Source organism: Argiope bruennichi, chromosome 1 (assembly GCF_947563725.1).
Source record: "Argiope bruennichi chromosome 1, qqArgBrue1.1, whole genome shotgun sequence".
Taxonomy (NCBI): domain Eukaryota; kingdom Metazoa; phylum Arthropoda; class Arachnida; order Araneae; family Araneidae; genus Argiope; species Argiope bruennichi.
The window spans coordinates 576,699-594,647 of NC_079151.1; the positions used below are offsets into that span (position 1 = coordinate 576,699).

The 17,949-nt window shown below is 28.5% G+C and overlaps 1 protein-coding gene across 1 annotated transcript in view; it reads right to left on the bottom strand.

Moving 5' to 3' along the window:
* The window catches only part of LOC129981591 (sterol O-acyltransferase 1-like), a 104,669-nt gene extending 91,637 nt beyond the window's left edge, over positions 1-13,032 (bottom strand). Inside the window, exons 1-3 of the mRNA XM_056092498.1 lie at positions 13,027-13,032; positions 10,831-10,869; positions 3,960-4,051 (exon numbers count right to left, since the gene is read on the bottom strand). Of these exons, the coding sequence (XP_055948473.1) occupies positions 3,960-4,051; positions 10,831-10,869; positions 13,027-13,032 (137 nt within the window). The remainder of the gene's footprint in view (positions 1-3,959; positions 4,052-10,830; positions 10,870-13,026) is intronic.
* Positions 13,033-17,949: the final 4,917 nt, after the last annotated feature.

A 17,949-nucleotide genomic window follows, 5' to 3' on the forward strand; every position in this document is an offset into this window, starting at 1 on the left:
AATTCATCGTTAAATACAACTGAAAAAGTACTCTAGTGAATGGTTTATATTGATACTAGAATATATGCGTTTAAAGAAATTTTTGGATGTTTCATCTTTGCTGATGGCATAGAGCAATTAAATATCGATAAAATGTATGACTTCATTCTATTACATTTCTGATCAAATTAGCTCAATTTTCACGAAAGAGGCTAAACAAAAACTAGGAAAAACGCTTGGGATCTTGGTAAGCTCAACAGCAAAATTATTACCGACTAAAACTCTTGAACCTTCAATGATAAAATAGTTCCTTAATGGACTTTCTAGGTTATTTAAATAGAAAAAAAAAGTAAGCAGCAATTCAATCACAGCAATTAAAAAAGTCCTCAAAGAAATGACCGAAAAACAGAATTCGTACCTATTGCCGATAACCGAGTTGTTTATTGCTCGAAAGATATTTTTGAAAAATATAAATTGGGACAATTTATGATGACGCCTATGATTGTCCTGAATTCTATCTTAAAATTGTATATATATCTATTATTTGTTCCTATATTTAATAAGAATCTTGAATTGTCCTTATATTATAAAATAGTGCTCATTATCAAAAAATGACTAGGCGTAATTGTTTTTTGAAAGTTAATTTAGAAAATCCTCTTTTCAAGTTTTTCCAGTTTAATAATCACTGTAAATGAATATTAAAAAAATTTTACGCAAAATGCATCTTATTTTTAAGTAGAAACTAGTTTATTTTTATCTGATCTTTTTATTATTAACAGGAGATTCCTCGAACACCAAATTCACTCATTCATTAGTGTTTAGAAAATGTGATTTTAACGATGTCCTTTATATATGATCTTCACATATAAATTAACTTTAAAATTTAATATCTGAAACTTTTTAATATGACTCATTCCAGTGACGAATTTAACCTTTTGTGTCCCTAAGCATGGGCGTTCTAACTCAGTAAATTACCTTTACCTCATATTTTTAGCTTAGAATATTAATGCTTTATTTTAGGTTACATTTTTATTTTAGCAGCTTTGTGAAGGTATCCTTATTTTTAATTATTTATAGTAAACCACGACTGCGCGGTCTTGACGTTTGTATTATTTAAGCGGAGGCTCAGTTTTAGTAAATTTATCCAAGATTTATGTGAACGTAAGGAAACGGATAAGAATTGACTATTTGTATTTGATACACTATCAATATATTCTAATAGTTCATGAAATTTCTTCTATCAAATTCGTAAAAAAACGTTTCTATTGATCAGCTTGCAGTCTAATGTAATAGTTTAACCTCTCGAATCAAAAAATAGAAATAAATTATTCCAAAATATACCAGTTTTAATAATGCATCATTCTTCAACCCAATATAAAAAGACCGAAACTCGATGGAAACAATGAATTCGAACCGAAATTAAACAGAATACCGAGAAATACCCGACTTCACAAAAGAAAATGTGTGTGAAATCTATGAGTGCGTCTTGGTAAAGAATATAAATGCTTAAATAGTATGAATTTGTTTTATCACCAATGACGATTAAGGGAAAAAAAATGCGCCAGATGAAAGTCAATCCGGGAATTCAACAATATAAAGAAAAATAATGAATATAATGTATTTTAGAGGACTGGGTTTGGCTTTAGTCGATGGTATTTTTTAACTAAGGGAATTAGAATCTATGAATGGCGCTTATTTATCACAGTGGCCATAGAAATGCAAAAAGCATATACCACAATTAAAGCTGTAATTCAAAATACTCACATGACGGTATAAACTGCTTTCATACAGTCTAGGAAGCTTACACAGTATGCAACTACTTACCTTCATCAATGTTCTTTTGCATGAAATTTTGTAATTATTCACTTTATGATTAAAATTCACTGTCAAATAAAAGCATATTTACAACAGGACAATTGAAAATAATTGGGACATTATAACTAGTACCGAAATTTTGCGAGACTAAAATCATACTAAGAAACGATCAAGTTATGTAAAAAACTATGTTGCGTCATTATGTCTCCTAAAACTTTTGAAAATAAATTTGTCGAAGATTAGATTTAAATTGATTATTCTATCTTTTAAAATAACGCATAATTACAGAAAGTGCTAGAGAACAGTCTAGAATAAATATCATTTGAAACTAGTGATCTAATGACATTTTTTTAAGCATCTAATCAAAAATTTCAGAAATACAAAATTACAAAATACACTAATAAACAAAAAACCTATTGTTTTCAGTAAAATATCATCTAATAATCTTGGCTAAAATAAATATAGAAACAATAGAAAAAGTATAAAAACTATTAAATAAGCAAATATAAATTATATTTAATATTTATATGATGACGTAAAAACAATAAAACTAAGTCAAAATTAAAACAGAAGTAACAATGTTTTGAATATTTTGATGGATTATCCGCCATTTATTTCATATTCTCCGAAATTCCACTTTATCAAAATTCTTTCTGAATTTATTATTAATCCGACAATAATTTGCATTAAACAAGAGGAAAAATGTTACAAGCTTTACCAGGAAACAAAATTTAAAAATATGCGTATATATTTTTGCTTATGCTTTTAATTCGTCTTTGGGTTCTAACAAAATCTGTCAGTTTTTCAAAAACTATTTAACGACTGCATTCCAAAATAATGCTATTCTCCGATTCGGAGTCATATACTTTGATACAGTCTAACAACGACTTGACTTTCATAAATAGCAGAAATGGTTTCAAGCCAAGTAATCACTAAATGCTCATAAATTGGAACCAAATATCAAATTGATTTAAAAAATTCCACAAATTATCGAATTTTAAAAATATTATGTATTTAACAGCAACAAAAATCGTACCAATCAATTTTTTTACATTCTTGAATAAGAAGTAAGCAAACCGAATTTATTGCAATTATTAGAAAGTTCATGCTCGACATTTTGGAGAATCCCCCACATTTCATACTTCTAGTCCGATGAAATCCTTTTTGAACTCGTATAACCCAAAAATACTTAAAGCCAAATGAAAAAAAAATTCGCGTGAAGTTTGTAAATCAAGTTTATTAATTTATATCAACTTTTATTCAAAATCCGTTAACTGAAGTTTGAGGACAAAGAAACAATTATAAAATATAGCGAGTTCCATATATCGAATCTGATACATAATTGGCGCTCTTACAGTGCAGATCCGTACTCGATTTCGACTGAACCCTGTTTAATGCTTGACCGTCTTTTGTGACATTCTCACGCAATAACTCAAAAAATAATCTATATAAATTAAATTTGGTATATGACCTTGTAATTCTGTGTCAAAGTGTAGTTTCAAACGTCTAAATAAAAGCCATTTAAAATGCATACTCGGGTTTATTCATTATACGACGAATCACAAAACGCCCATAAACAAATCCTGGGAATAAAGACATTAAACACACGTGGCAGGTCTAACCTGTCCCAAGGTGTAGTATTAATGCGGTTTAAGGAAAGAAATCACCCCCACATATTACAGAATATGTGAAAATTTCAAGCACACAAGCCAATTAATCTATTGCATTCTTAATTCATTGTTAAATCATCCGATGATTATTGCAATTGGACCACATAATTATGACCGAAAATCAATTAAAAATTTTGCACGCTACATAAACAAGACAATTTTATATTTAAGAAAAGAGTACGCCATCTAAGGCCTTTTATAAGGCCATACTTCTAAATTTACAAATAACTTTCTGTCGGGATTGGACCTAAAACATGTTATCCGCCTATCTAAAGCTTTTTAGTGCAATTAGGCAACAACGATTTCAGCAGACTCTTGCGTAAGAAAATTCCCCAAAACAAAACCGATACCGCCTTCCCATTTCAGTAGATACTAGTAAATGCTTTTTTTATATAGTAACTACTTGAAATATTTTTTTTTATTAGTCAAGTGCACTTAAGTATTTGGCCAATCCATCACAAAAAAAAAAAAAAATGAAATTTGAATAAAACTTACATTGATGTAGAGATGAATGGATGAAATGATGAATCCACAAAATGATGTAGAGATGAATGGATGAAATAAGTCGACAAAATGATGCCACTTGTCTGAAAGAATAAGTTTTATTAATAAAAACAAATGCCAGTGACTGGGTATAAGTATTAAAAAAAACATTTATAAAAATAAAACACATTAATAAAACTAAAGACATTTAAGAAGTGGCAGCTACTTTCAATACAATACTGAAGAAAAAATAACGAAGAAAAATGGATACAAAATGCTATGGATTAAGACATAACAGCATGCAGTGGGCATTTTTAGGCTTCTCGTTTCATAGTTTTAGACAAAAGCAAATGATCAATTCAGTTTAACATTTTAATACTTATTTTTCCTTCACTCATTCTATGAAAATGTAATTTTATGTTTATTTTAATTATGAAAACATTTGGAAATAAACATTATTCAAGCTGATGCCCAGTTCTTTACGAATATTAGAAAAACAAATTGAGCATAATGAAGCAAATAGAAAACAGAGCAATTCTATTTGTGAAGGAATTAATAATTGTCATTTATATTCTAAAGAATTCGTAATATTTAACTAATTTAGCAACTAGGCAAATAATATCGTTTTAATAAACCCCTTCAATGACGCCTCTTATTTTCGCATCGAATTACTGAATTTTTAATTTTAAATCCATAATTAAGTTAAAGTAATGAATTTAAAATGCAAAAATCACCTAAAAATGCCGCAATATGTCAAAGTTTCTAATATTATTATAGGAATTAAAATAATTTCTGTCCCAGGTAGGATATGCCTCCTCTAATTAGCTAAATAAATTCGTACGTCAAGGAGTTAAAGCTCTCATCTCAGTCCACCGGCCTAATCCGGAATTCTACTACTAAATACATAGGATGTTGGTTGGAATCTCATTTCGAACCTGCAGTCCTCTAGTCACATACTTAAAAATCATCCATAAATTGATTAATCTATTTTTACAAAACTGTTCTATTTTCATTAAGTTTCTTTTGCAGTCCTCTTTTCTTACATTTTGCATTCACTTTAATGTAACATTTAAAACTAGAAAATTTCAGAGTGATATATTATCAAATTCCTTTACCATAAACCGTTAAAAAAAAAAAAAAAAGAAAGTCTGGAAGTTATTTTATATTAACTTAAAACTGAAAACGAACAAAAAAATGTCAACCTATAAAAGAAATAAATTAAAGCATGACAAATAGGGTACTGGTTAGGTGCATGTCTAAGTTTTTAAAAATGATAAATTGCACGCTAACATAAAATCAAAAGTGGTAAACGGCACGTCGCACAAAAAAAAAAAAAAAAAAATCAAAACTATATATATTATGCGTTTAATGATACATCTGTAATTTTATTTTTTTACTATTACTTAAAGTATTTTTTTTTTCAAATAACAGATTTTTATTTTCAAAAATGTAAGTTATTTAAATTTGACATAGATGTAAAAAAAAATTACAATACATTTTATATAAAGATGCGTACTTCCATAAATACTTAAAAACTTTCCAAAAACGTCCTTCTGTTCTTTTTAAAAAATTTAATTTAAACAAAATATTGACAAAATTTAAACAAAATATTGAAAAATATAATTTTTAAAAGAATAAATTACCTAATGCAATCGCTTACAGGCGATTTTCTATTTTCGAAAAAATTTCAGTCATTTCTTTGCACAGAAGATTTGAGAATTTTTAAAAATTATTTTTCGGATTTGGCTCAAACCTCATCTCTGAATAATGTGCCTTGATCCTAGAATTATCCATATACTTATGGAAATCTGGTCTAAATTAATATACACTAATTTTTACATACTGCGACAATGCATGCTAAGACAAACAAAACACAATATCGGAGAATTTTATACTAACGTATCCATGTTACGTACGAATATGAACGCTCGCGACTTAAAAGCGAAATAAACGTCAAAAGATTTCACACTGCTCTTCAAATAACATCTGCCGTTCTGAATAAAAAAGGGAAGAACATAGCAGGCAGCCAGAAAGCTCCAGGTGCCACTCCATGAAATATGAAAGATAAAACAACTCCTAGCCAGACTGAAAAATTCAGAGTAAAGTTCAATTTTGACTTCTGTATACCGCTCCTAAGCAATATCTAGTCATAACATCTCGTATACTTACAGATAAGGGTGAATTCTGGATTGGGCAAAAGTAATGCATAAATACTCACTTTAATACATAGTTTCGCTTGTATTTTTATGACTTAATTGTCCCCTCCCTTGATTCATCTGCGCGAGGTTTGTATAAAGTAAATATAATTTCATGAAACTTCTAATCGGCAGATCCCATCGCTATTTATCTCAGGCCAACTTTTTTTAAAAACAATTTGACAGGCGCAGATGAAAAAAAAGGGTTCGATTTGCAGAAGTTTTGACTTTATTATTCATGAGATTCGAGCCAAACTTCCCGTCAAGAAATGTTACGATTAGTAGGCGTTGGAATTACTTTTGCCAATGCTGCTGCTGGAAGAGATTACAGAAAAGACTAAATAAATGAGGCAACTGCAGACTATTGTTCTAAATAATTTCAACCATTCGGTCTTTCACATTTAACATCTATTTTGGAAATCTTGAAAGTTTTTAAGAAAAAGTACAAACAGAATATTTCAGCTGATAGAAATGATTAAAAAAATTTGTCGAATTAATCGAAATATGATTTTAAAAAACGCGGCTATTTACTGAAGTATTTAATCTCAATTGCATTGGTAAATAGGCAATCATACTCTGTGTATAAAGAAAATTGAGAAAGGGAATTCATTAAACTTAATGCTTTAAACACGACATTTCAATAAATTGCTTGCTTATAATATATGCGAATAAGGGGTAATATTCAAATGTAGGACAAAAAGAAAGTTGTAATGCAATAAATGAAATCAAGTTATTGAGCTTTTATTTTTAAATTTTAATTCGAAACGAAGTAATTTTACCTATAATATTTATGAATTAATAAAATCTGCTTATACAACAAATGCCTTTATTTAATCAAATTCGTGGGGCTGTTTACATGTCTCCTTTTACTTACATGTCTACATTATACTTGACATTTCGATGCACTACTCCACTAAAACGAAGCTTTTTAGAAGTCCACTGAGAAATTACTTTCAAAAACAAATATTGCAAAAAAATTATGAATACTTTGCTCCAGAAAACAAGTCGCGGTAAAAGTGTGCCCTTTGCTGAGCCAACAATACCATGTCGCCAATAAATATGGCGGACAAAATAAACAAATACTTCCGCGGAACAGTTACGGTTACCATTTCCCGCCATATAATTAGGACTTTTTACTGATAAGTATTTTTTCCAGACTGCCCGGTACCTTCCACAAATCTGTAGAAGGCACCGGGCAGAATTTTAACTAAAAAAAACATCCTACGGCTTCGCTAGCAGCGCGAGCGGGAACCTAGTAGCTTCACTAGCACATGGAACATAAGGACTGTGAGGATAACAGGAACAGTACATAACCAAAAGAAAAGAAAAAACGGAGAAATAAGCAATCGGAACATTCTCCATGCAAAATTTCAATGATCCTTTTCCCAACTTCATCAACTCGTAAAAATATATTCCACTCACCCTTCATCCATTCTGCCGGTTCGATATCAAACCATTATCCATATAAAATTTCAAACAAGCATCCTTTCCGAACTTCATCAAATCTTAATTATATATATATTTCGCTCCCCTTCATCCATTCTGCAGGTTCGAAATACTGTCTTCCATCCCATTTACTTCACATCTATTCTTGCACAATTGCCATCATAAATTATGAAGGGAACCAACCGTTAGAACACCAAAAGAATAACTAGAACTGCGAAGAATTCCATTGCAGCTGTCTTTTAAAGTGAGAATACAGACGATTTCATAAAGTAGGAATTCAGACGATTTTTAAAGCGCATACTGACAATTAAAAATTACAAAAGAATAAATATTTTCTGTTCGTATTCACATTAAAAAAAGAAAGAAAATAACTTTTAATTATAAGCTTAACTTTAATAAACTTTTAATTATAATAAAAAACAAAATTAAAATCGTTAATCGATATTTCTTTAATATTTTTAATTTGACATTTTTCAAAATATAGTTGTAGTTCATGTACAACTCAACCATTGCATATTGGTGACAAACTCAGGGGCACACTATTCTTCACTTCATCCCATGTCGCAAAATTGGGAAAATATTAAAGTTTCGAATATCATTTCTAGTGACAACGTAAAACTCGCGTACAACATCCTTTTAAGATTCTGAATAAACAATTTTAAATACAGACGTCATTCATTTTCATATGAATCGTTTCATTAAAGATTGTTTTAAAAATCTGGTCATTTAAAGAGGTCAAGTATAAACATGCATTTGATTCATTCACATCAATAAATAGTAGAAGTTGATTCTAAAAGCCGAATAAGTTTCTAGTCATTTCCGTAACTTGGAAATCGAAATAAAAGTAAATTACTAAAACGATTATCTACTTAAGTTGTAAAATTTACATCACTATCCAATAAAATAATTTTTTTGTAAGAGACGTTGTATGCAATAGATGTTGCATTTAATGGTCGTTGGTTTATATAGTCAAGAAAAATGGTATTCTTACCCTTAATATTTTTCAATTTTGCGACCTGCAGATATTTGGCTAAAAGTGATCCCATTAACAAAGAAAAATGAGATGTTCTTGTCATAAAATATCTGTATAAGGTAAAACAGCAAATATCAATAAATTGTCGGCATGCAAAAAATGTTACAAATTTACAAGAACATTTTATACTGTATTAGAGATGGCCTTTTCGCTTCTACAATTATTTTAGCTGTATACCGATGACATGAGTAAAGTTTGTTATGCAAATATATAGTTTATTCATCACGAATATGTTATCTTTTTTGGTGGAAATTCTTAGAAACCTTTGAATTGTAATTGACATATAATTAGATGCTACATTTGCACATATATATATGCAAGCGATTGCTTTAGACATACTGATTATCTTTCATATCATTACACTTTAATTATTCATTTTTATTAACCAACAGAAAAATGATTCATCCAGCCGATTGTACTGAAATCTACAGAAATGTATTTTAAGAAATTCTAATGAATTACAAATCTTTAGTGAATAATTTCATAATGTTTCTAAATGAAACTATTTAGCCTACCTACTACTTTTTGGTACTCCATCTCACTGCAAATTTTTCAATTCAATATACTTACATAACAATCTAAACAAATATGCTTTTGCTATTCTAAAAGTGCTATAAAACTCAATTTCAATTCCATTCCAAAATACAATAAGCGGGGGGGGGGACAGAAAAAGAAAATGTATAATTCACCAAGTTCAAATACATATACAGATTAATTGGTTTGTATATTTTTACACAGGCAAAAACGAAAAAAAAAAATTCCTAGCATATTGAGACCTGGCAACAAATACTAAGAAATAAAATAAGTATGACTAATTGAACAATAAAACGAATAATAAACAAAATATTTTGAATTACATAAAAGAAAAAACATTACGAAAAAGAATTGAAATGTGTCGCCTGAGATCAAAATGCATTTCACAACGTCAAAATTTGATTAATTTTTTTAATAAAATTTCATATTTTTTCATTTATGATGATACGAGTATAAATATTAAATGCACTAATATATGCCGTAAGAAACTCCAATGGGAATCTTCCGAGTTCTCCCCCCCCTAAAAATTATTAATAGTCTGACACACAATTTTCAGGTTATTTTAATTTCGTAGGACAAATTACACAAATTTCGTACAGTTTAAAAAATAACCAAGATATCTTTAAAATGTAATTATATCCCGATTACATATATTTTTTAAAGAAACTAAACATCAAAATAGAGAAGAATTTAACTCATTTTCATATAATTATAAGATAGAAACGATAACAAAGAAATCGCATCTGAAAATAATTGATAAAAACAGCCATTCACTCATAATATTGAATGGTAATTGTTTTATTTTTCATCTGATGTACTCGGATATGAAAATTTGCGTTAAATGGAATTTAATTATTATCGTCAATACTGTGTTACAAGAGCGCTTGGCTTTAATCATAAGTATGCTCTCGAATATGAAAGTATAATGTATATCAGAAAAGGCGACAAAGTAAAACTAAACATCACGACTTCAGGATTTTTGACAACTGATAAATTAATTAACAGAAAATTATGGAACAATAATTTAATGAAAAATAAATGACAATATTTCACCTATCTTTGAAGATTCAAAGAGTGCCATTTAAAAAAATACCATATTTTTTTCTTTTTTCTAAAAATTATTGAGAAATTTTAAAAGAGCTTAACACGATTTTTAGTACAGTAATTGTATATAATCACAAATGATCAGCATATCATGTAAAGTATAAAGTATTTCAAATTAAATATCTAATGGCGTGCATATAAATACAATAAAATAAATGCATCAATAAAACTGATGATTTTCCTCTCTAACGATAAATATTTTATTTCAAATTCCGATTATTTCCAATAATTATAAAATTACTACATTTAAATTAATTTTGTTACATTTAATTTTTAATAATAAAAGTAGTCAAACATGGGTTTTAACATAATAAGCTTAATGTCTTTCTTTGAAAGACGTACAGTCGTTCTTTACTGTCCATGCAAGAATAATTTCTCCAATACCTATTAATTACACATTTTTAGTCTTAAATTACATCTAGCAATAAAAATTGCATTCAGTTATAAAAATTATTAAATAATCAATACATCAAACACTTCTGTATCCGATACTTATTAAAAAAAATCGCAAAATTAAACAGCGTTATAGCAACCATCAAAGAACTAAGACTAGAAAAATGTTAAAACTTACCAAATACGCATGCAAGAGAACGTCAAGATGGCCGATAATCTAGAAATTCGAAGATGCCATTTTTTTTCTTTGTCCGATATTTTAACGAAATCCACAGAAGATTAAATTAATCTTGATGTCCCTTGATTGTTTCAATTGATAATTAAAGGCATATTTCTTGCAATCCTTAGGAAATTAAAAATTCTTGAAAAGAATCGTATAGCAATTGCAAATTGAATCGGAATCTAATAAACGAATATCTGTGACACTTCTCCCACCACCACGACATAACAAAAGGATTAAAAATGCGAAAGCAAAGTGTAATGCGCAGACAATATGTTAATCAGAATTTTGACGTCACAGTTTCCAGAAACTTCTTTACAAATTCAGCAAATGGTTTTCAAGGATGATAAAACATAATGAAATCTGCATCACATATTATCCAATCGGGAACGAGTGATGTTTTCAAAGAATAATTTCTAATAACCGTCTGGTTTTTTTGCATAAATGTTTTTTTTAATCAAATTAAATGTTTATCACCTATTTGAATGTAGAACAAACTTCTGAGCTAAATTCTCGTCGGTTTGGCGAAATTTGTTTTCAAAAGCGTGGCCAAAATATCTTTCTGCATTTCATTTTATGAAGAATTTTTGTGTTTGATAAAAAATCGTTTTCAAGTTCACGATATTTTAAACTTAATTAGGAAATATAATCCGTTCTAATAATTATTAAAATTTAATAAAACACAACATTTCAGTTCAGATCAAATTCATATGTTAGACAAATAAATAAATAAAGAAAATTCGGGATTAATCGCTGAATTTTTTTGTTTTAATAACTACGCAATTGAATTTCGGGGTGGATACTAGCACAGCCCACCTCTTGGCGCTTTTTTGAATTCTTGCCAAACGAGTGGTGATAACCTTGCCAATGTGGCAAGCTAGACGGATTTCTTTATTTTTATTTTATTTTTTATTATATTTATTTCATTGTATTTATTTCTTTTATTTATTATATTTTTTATCTATTTTTATTTATTATATTTATTTTTTATTATATTTCATTTATTATTATTTCTGGCCTTCAAGTATCATTTCTTAATTGAAAAATAATAATAAATATTCAATTAGTAGTCAACTTGGTGAGATTTCAAATAAGTCGCCAACAGGTGGGCCCTTCTAGGATTTTACCGAATTTCGTATAACAAGAATTTGCTATATTTCTTATTAAAATAAGAGAGTTTATCTTTGTATCACTTAATTACTAATCATCTTTCAACTTTACATAAAATTCATTAAATTTTCAGATGTGAATAAATATATATATCAGACCGATTGAACCTAATTTAATATTTTAACCTTGCATCGTAATTTGCGATTGCATATATTAATCTTACAAATAGTTCAGTTATGAAATTAATTCGTACATGAAAGCAAAGAAAATCAAGACGAGGGATGCATTTTTAATTGAGATCGTTTAGTTAGAATAACACCTATACAAATAATCCTTCCAAATCATAACAATGTTAAAACAACAGTCTGCCGGCGTCCTTGCATAGGGGTAGCGCATCTTCCCCGTAATCTGGGCGTCCTGGGTTCGAATCCCCGCTCGGACATGGTTGTTCTTCATCTGTGTTCTATCTGTAACGTGTGTGAATGCACCCCCCTGTAAAAAGGGGTTGTGCAAACGAATGTGTGAGTTTCATCTTCATATGAGCTAGAAGTCAGACTTCTGCCCTCGGGTGCTCAGGGGTTTTTATCCTCAGAAGCTACTGCACCTCCTTTCGTGGTAACGCGGACACGACATCATCTTCAACAACTATCTGATTTTCCATGTTGGAAAAATGCGGTTTAAAAATAATTTTCATACGAGTTCGGGACCCATTAAAATTATCAACAGGAGTCAGATGTCTAAAAGCTTTAAAGAGTACAACAACGCACAGAAATAATAAAAGGAATTCGATTATAGAAATATGGAAATAATAAATGGAATGGATTATGGAAATAATAAAAGGAATTCGATTATAGATATTATTATGCGCTATTTTATTGCTTTAAAATTTCTTATAATATCTATCAACAAATACAAAATCTATTAAAATGACTTTTTATTAAATCTTTGCTGATTGTAGTAATACAAATTTTAATTAATTTTCTTTTTTTTCGGAATTTTATTTTACATCACAATTAGGGATTGCAATACCGGTATGCCGAATACCGGCATTTTGAGCCATTTGAACAAATTTGTAATACCGGTATTCACTAGTTTAAATACCGATTTTTCGGTATTTATTAGAATTTTTTTAAATTGTCTCCACTGCTTGTTCAGGGATCGCCAACATAGCAAAATAGTATAAGTTTTTGTTTTTATGTCTCCCTAACGGGCGAAATTAATTAGCTAATTAATGGCTTAATTAATTGCTTAAATCTAAATGAGCGAAACATGGATTATCCCTGAAAGACGATACTGTATCCATAACGACTCAGGGGGCAGCAATTATGAAAAAAGTTGGAAAGTTGATTGGTGCAAATCAGCAATTGTGTTATGCTCATGGAATTCAATTAGGAGTAATAGATGTATTATATCGAAAAAAAAAAGAAAGAAAGAACAGAAGAATTCAAATAATGTGGATATAGAAAATTCGGATTCCAAATTTGAAGAGAGTAAGAGTGAGTGATATCGACCATGAAGATAATAACAATGTAATTGTTGAAGAAGATATTGCTAATAAGAATGAAATATTTACCCATCAAGAATGCCTTCCTATAATTTATAAAGTTAGAAAAATTGATGAGATATTTAAACGTTTCCCTATAAAAAATGACATATTACTAAAATATATACTAATTGAAAATAAAACAGAATATATGTTAATATTAGATTCTAAAACACGTTGGAACAGTTTACTCCAAATGATGGAACGATTTTTGAAACTGAGAAATTCAATCCAAAAAGCAATGATCGACTTAAACATGTAAATTAATTTTTCAGAGAGTGAATTCGACTTAATATCCAGAACTATATCAGCTCTACTTCCAATAAAACTGACTATTGAGGCATTATGTCGGAGAGATTCTAATTTATTAACAGCTAATGCAACAATAAATTTCAAGTTGCAGTCACTGAAAGAACAGCGCACATCACTATTTGAAGAATTATCTATTACATTGAAAAATCGCACAGAAGAAAAGCATACCGAAATAGAAAATGTCTTATGGTATTTACATAATTATAATGATTTTAAAAATGAAAATGAAAAAGAAAAGAAAATGACCAATTCAAATCTGATTAAGTTTAGAGTAAATTTTCTTAAAATTTTTTACCCACAACCCTATCCACATTCAGAAGAATTCGGTTCAATTATCTAAGATTATGATGTCACTACTGTCGATAGTGAAAAGGAATTGTCTCTTGAACAAAAATTAGAATTAGCGATAAATAAAAAAATTTCAACGAACCAAAATACAATACAGAAATCAGCTATATCCAAAACCATCCGACGAGAAATCGATTTATTTGAAGATGAGGGATTTAGAGGTAAATACTTAGGAAAAGTATATTGCGCATTGCTAACAGTACCACCAACTAGCGTGCATTATGTTTTTTAAGATCAGATTTCAAAAAGTTGTAATAGTACTCCAGACTGAATAGTGATATTTACACTTTCTTGTGATTTAAATAAATAAGATGTTTCTTTACTTTTTGGCGATTATATACTGTTATAATTTATAAGTTAAAAATTATTTTTTGTGATATTTACACTCTCTAACAAAACTGGCAAATAAAACAAAGAAACACCTGTGTTTTCTTTCTTTTTCTAAATTTTCTAATACCGGTATTAAAACCGGTATCCTGGTATTAAGATTTAAAAAATACCGAATAATGGTATTGCAATCCCTAATTATAATTAAGAGATAGAAAAGAAAGGATAATCTAATTAAATAGGTGGTCCGAATATTTGGTTTGGGCCGTGGCAGCTGTGTATGCTTTATGAGTTCATATTGAGTAACAGTTAAAAATACACAATGCAAACAAAGCAAATTCGAACATAATGCAATCCAAATAAAAACTCTTTGTATTCCATTTTGTGTGTGTGTGTGTGACTAAAATATCATTTGCTGTGTACACACACACTGTTTGCTGTGTTCAAAGGATTTCATTATTGTGCATGGAATTCAATAAAGAATTTTACGAAAATGAAAACATATTAGATGTAAAATATATTACTTGCTTTAAGTTTTTCTTTTTAAATGTGGTATTCAAATGACTGTTTAATAGCACTTAAAATTACTTATTTTTTAAAATTATTAAAAAATCAGAATTCTATATTAATTATTTCAAATAGTGCATAATTAAACTAACATATTAAAATTAAATCCCAACTACAATTTCTTTAGTTTTAATTATTTTTCCTCTTGTATTCATTTCAGTCAATTTTGTTTAGTAAGGCAAATAAAGTTTTAATTATGACCTCGTCAGCTTCGAATCAACCGTATTTCTTCAAACAGGAAGCTGCATTTTAAAGGGAATCTCTATTGCAAAGTAATAGAGCATAATTCTTCTTTGAGAACTATAACATTTTAAGTTCTTTTTTATCGATAAAAATTACACATAAAGATTGAAAACTGATAAATAATTCAACACCAATTGCAATTTCGATTGATTGCAATTAAGTCAACAATTACTATTTTTATTTATGAACTAGCCGCCTTTGGCGAGCAGCCGGTTCGCCAATCTTAATGTTCTTTTATAATTTTAATAATTATATATTTTACGCTATTCCTATTTTAATAGATTCTTCATCAAAATATTAAAGCTTCAAATTTTGATAGTCATATAATTCACTCATAATATTATAAAGGCCTTCAGTTATCACGTAATATGTATAAGTCTCATTTTCTGTTAGCTCCCGTAGAATTTATGCTTTAAATTAAAGTGGAAAGAATTAATCTGCAATTAATATAATAATATTTTTTACTGAAACAAAGCACTTTTTTATAATATAATTACTGATAACAGAGTCACTGAGCGTTTAAACTTTAGGGCACTAAAGAATATCTTTCTTAATTTATGTAATATCTCAAGAATTTGTCAACAAAATTTCCTCAGATTCATCATGAACGGATCGATTCATTAACAATGTTTAATTTTAAATGCATCAAACAATAAGAAAATAAAATGAATCGTTTAAAATAATCGGTCGAAAACAGGTTTAAAAAACTACTTAAAAAACGATGTACTACTTAAAATTATAAGCATATGCAAATAATATATAACTAACATAAATACAATTTAATTACAAAAGCATGAAACTAACCTAAAAATAATTTAAATCAAGAATCATCCGTTGATAATATTGTCAACAATCAGAACGCAATGCGCATGCGTGAATTTTCAACGCCAGCTACGGTAACGCAAATGCGTGAATTTTTCTACGCCAGTTGGGGTAACGCTATACAGATTAGAAATTTTTAATTTCCTTTATTCTGTATTTAGAAATTATTCTGTACTTTATTCTGTAATTAAATTATTTGGAATTACCACAAAAACTAACATTTTTTACTTTAAATCTTTGAATTAAAACACCAAATACGAGTTTTATTCTTTAACTAGTTTATTAACTCTTAAAATAGAATTTCAACGAAATCATTTCAGGTATGCAGATAATACTTAAATCCCACTTCCAAAAAGACGGAGTGTGATTTCACGTCATGAATTTAAAATATTTCTACAGATTCAAATGATACTGATGAGTCGGAACCAGAAATTTTTATGACCACGTGATATTTGCAAGAACTTTTTATTCCAAGTAGAATGTTTTGAAATTTTTATAAAAACATTGTAATTTTTTTTCCTACCAGACTTCTAGATCGCGGTTAAATATTGAAAGTATAGTAAAATTCTCAGATGAAACATTAATTATGAGAAAAATGAATTCTGTACAAATTTCTGTAGCATTTCCATAATTATGATACAAAAGAAATTTACATGAATATTTCAGTAGAATGCCTTTTGGGACCCTTCAATAAAGGCGACTCTTGCATTTCAAATGACATTCCAACAGAAAAAAAGTTACATCTAAATCTCAGAATTAAAAACCCCTGGAATATCCTTAAAAGCATATAGATTACAATTTTTCAACATTTTTGAATTAAATTCATACATTCAAAAGCAGAATTCCATTTCCAAATATTAAGGAATGAACTCTCCAATGAAAGCAATTCAATCTTATTAGTCGAAATGAATATTTGGATATATTAACATAGTCGCAAACATATTTTGAGTATTGTTTATATACATTTATTAACACTTTCAATAAAATAGTAAGCCTATATAAGAAATTGAAATGCAAAGCAGATGATATAGATAGTATTTACAATATCGTATTATTGTAGGTTAAAAGAAATAAATATGCAGGCGTTACTCATTCTAAAATTATAAACAGATTAACTCATTCAAAAAGTTGAGATTCTTAGAAACAAGATAGTTTACGTCTGAAATTCATACATTGTTAATCTTAATGATCCCGTATAGTTTAAGCAGTCATTGCAAGAATAATTAATCAAAAGAACATTTATAAATTAAAAATCGTCCGCAACCATGAAATTAAATGTTTTTAGTTGAAAATTCAATAGAAACTCATTTTATTATAATCGAATCACAAATTTGCATTTTGGAAATAATAATTTATCAAAACATGCAATACAAAAACCTTAAACAAGTAGCACAACATTCTGTTTTTTACTTGGATAATTCGATTCTCAAATATACTCATTAAAGTTTAATTTTGATAACATTATCGATTTCAAAACTTTTTTTATACGTATTATCTACGTGTACTATGAAAAGATTTTGAAATTTATTTACTTACATTGAATTGTAAACTTTTTGTGACAAATCAAATAAATATACGATAGTCGCTTATAAACAATTCCAAGGAAAAGGTTGAAAAGTGGGAAACGATAAAGTGACGAAATAGCATTTGCATACTAGAATGTCAGGTTATTCTAAAAAGATTCTGGCGTGAAATATCAGCAAATGGAAGTAAAGGTTACAGATTTTATATGATAAAATGATAATAATTTTCCTGTAATTGAGTTTAAAAAAATATTTGCCTCAGAATTAGATGAATCTGAATTA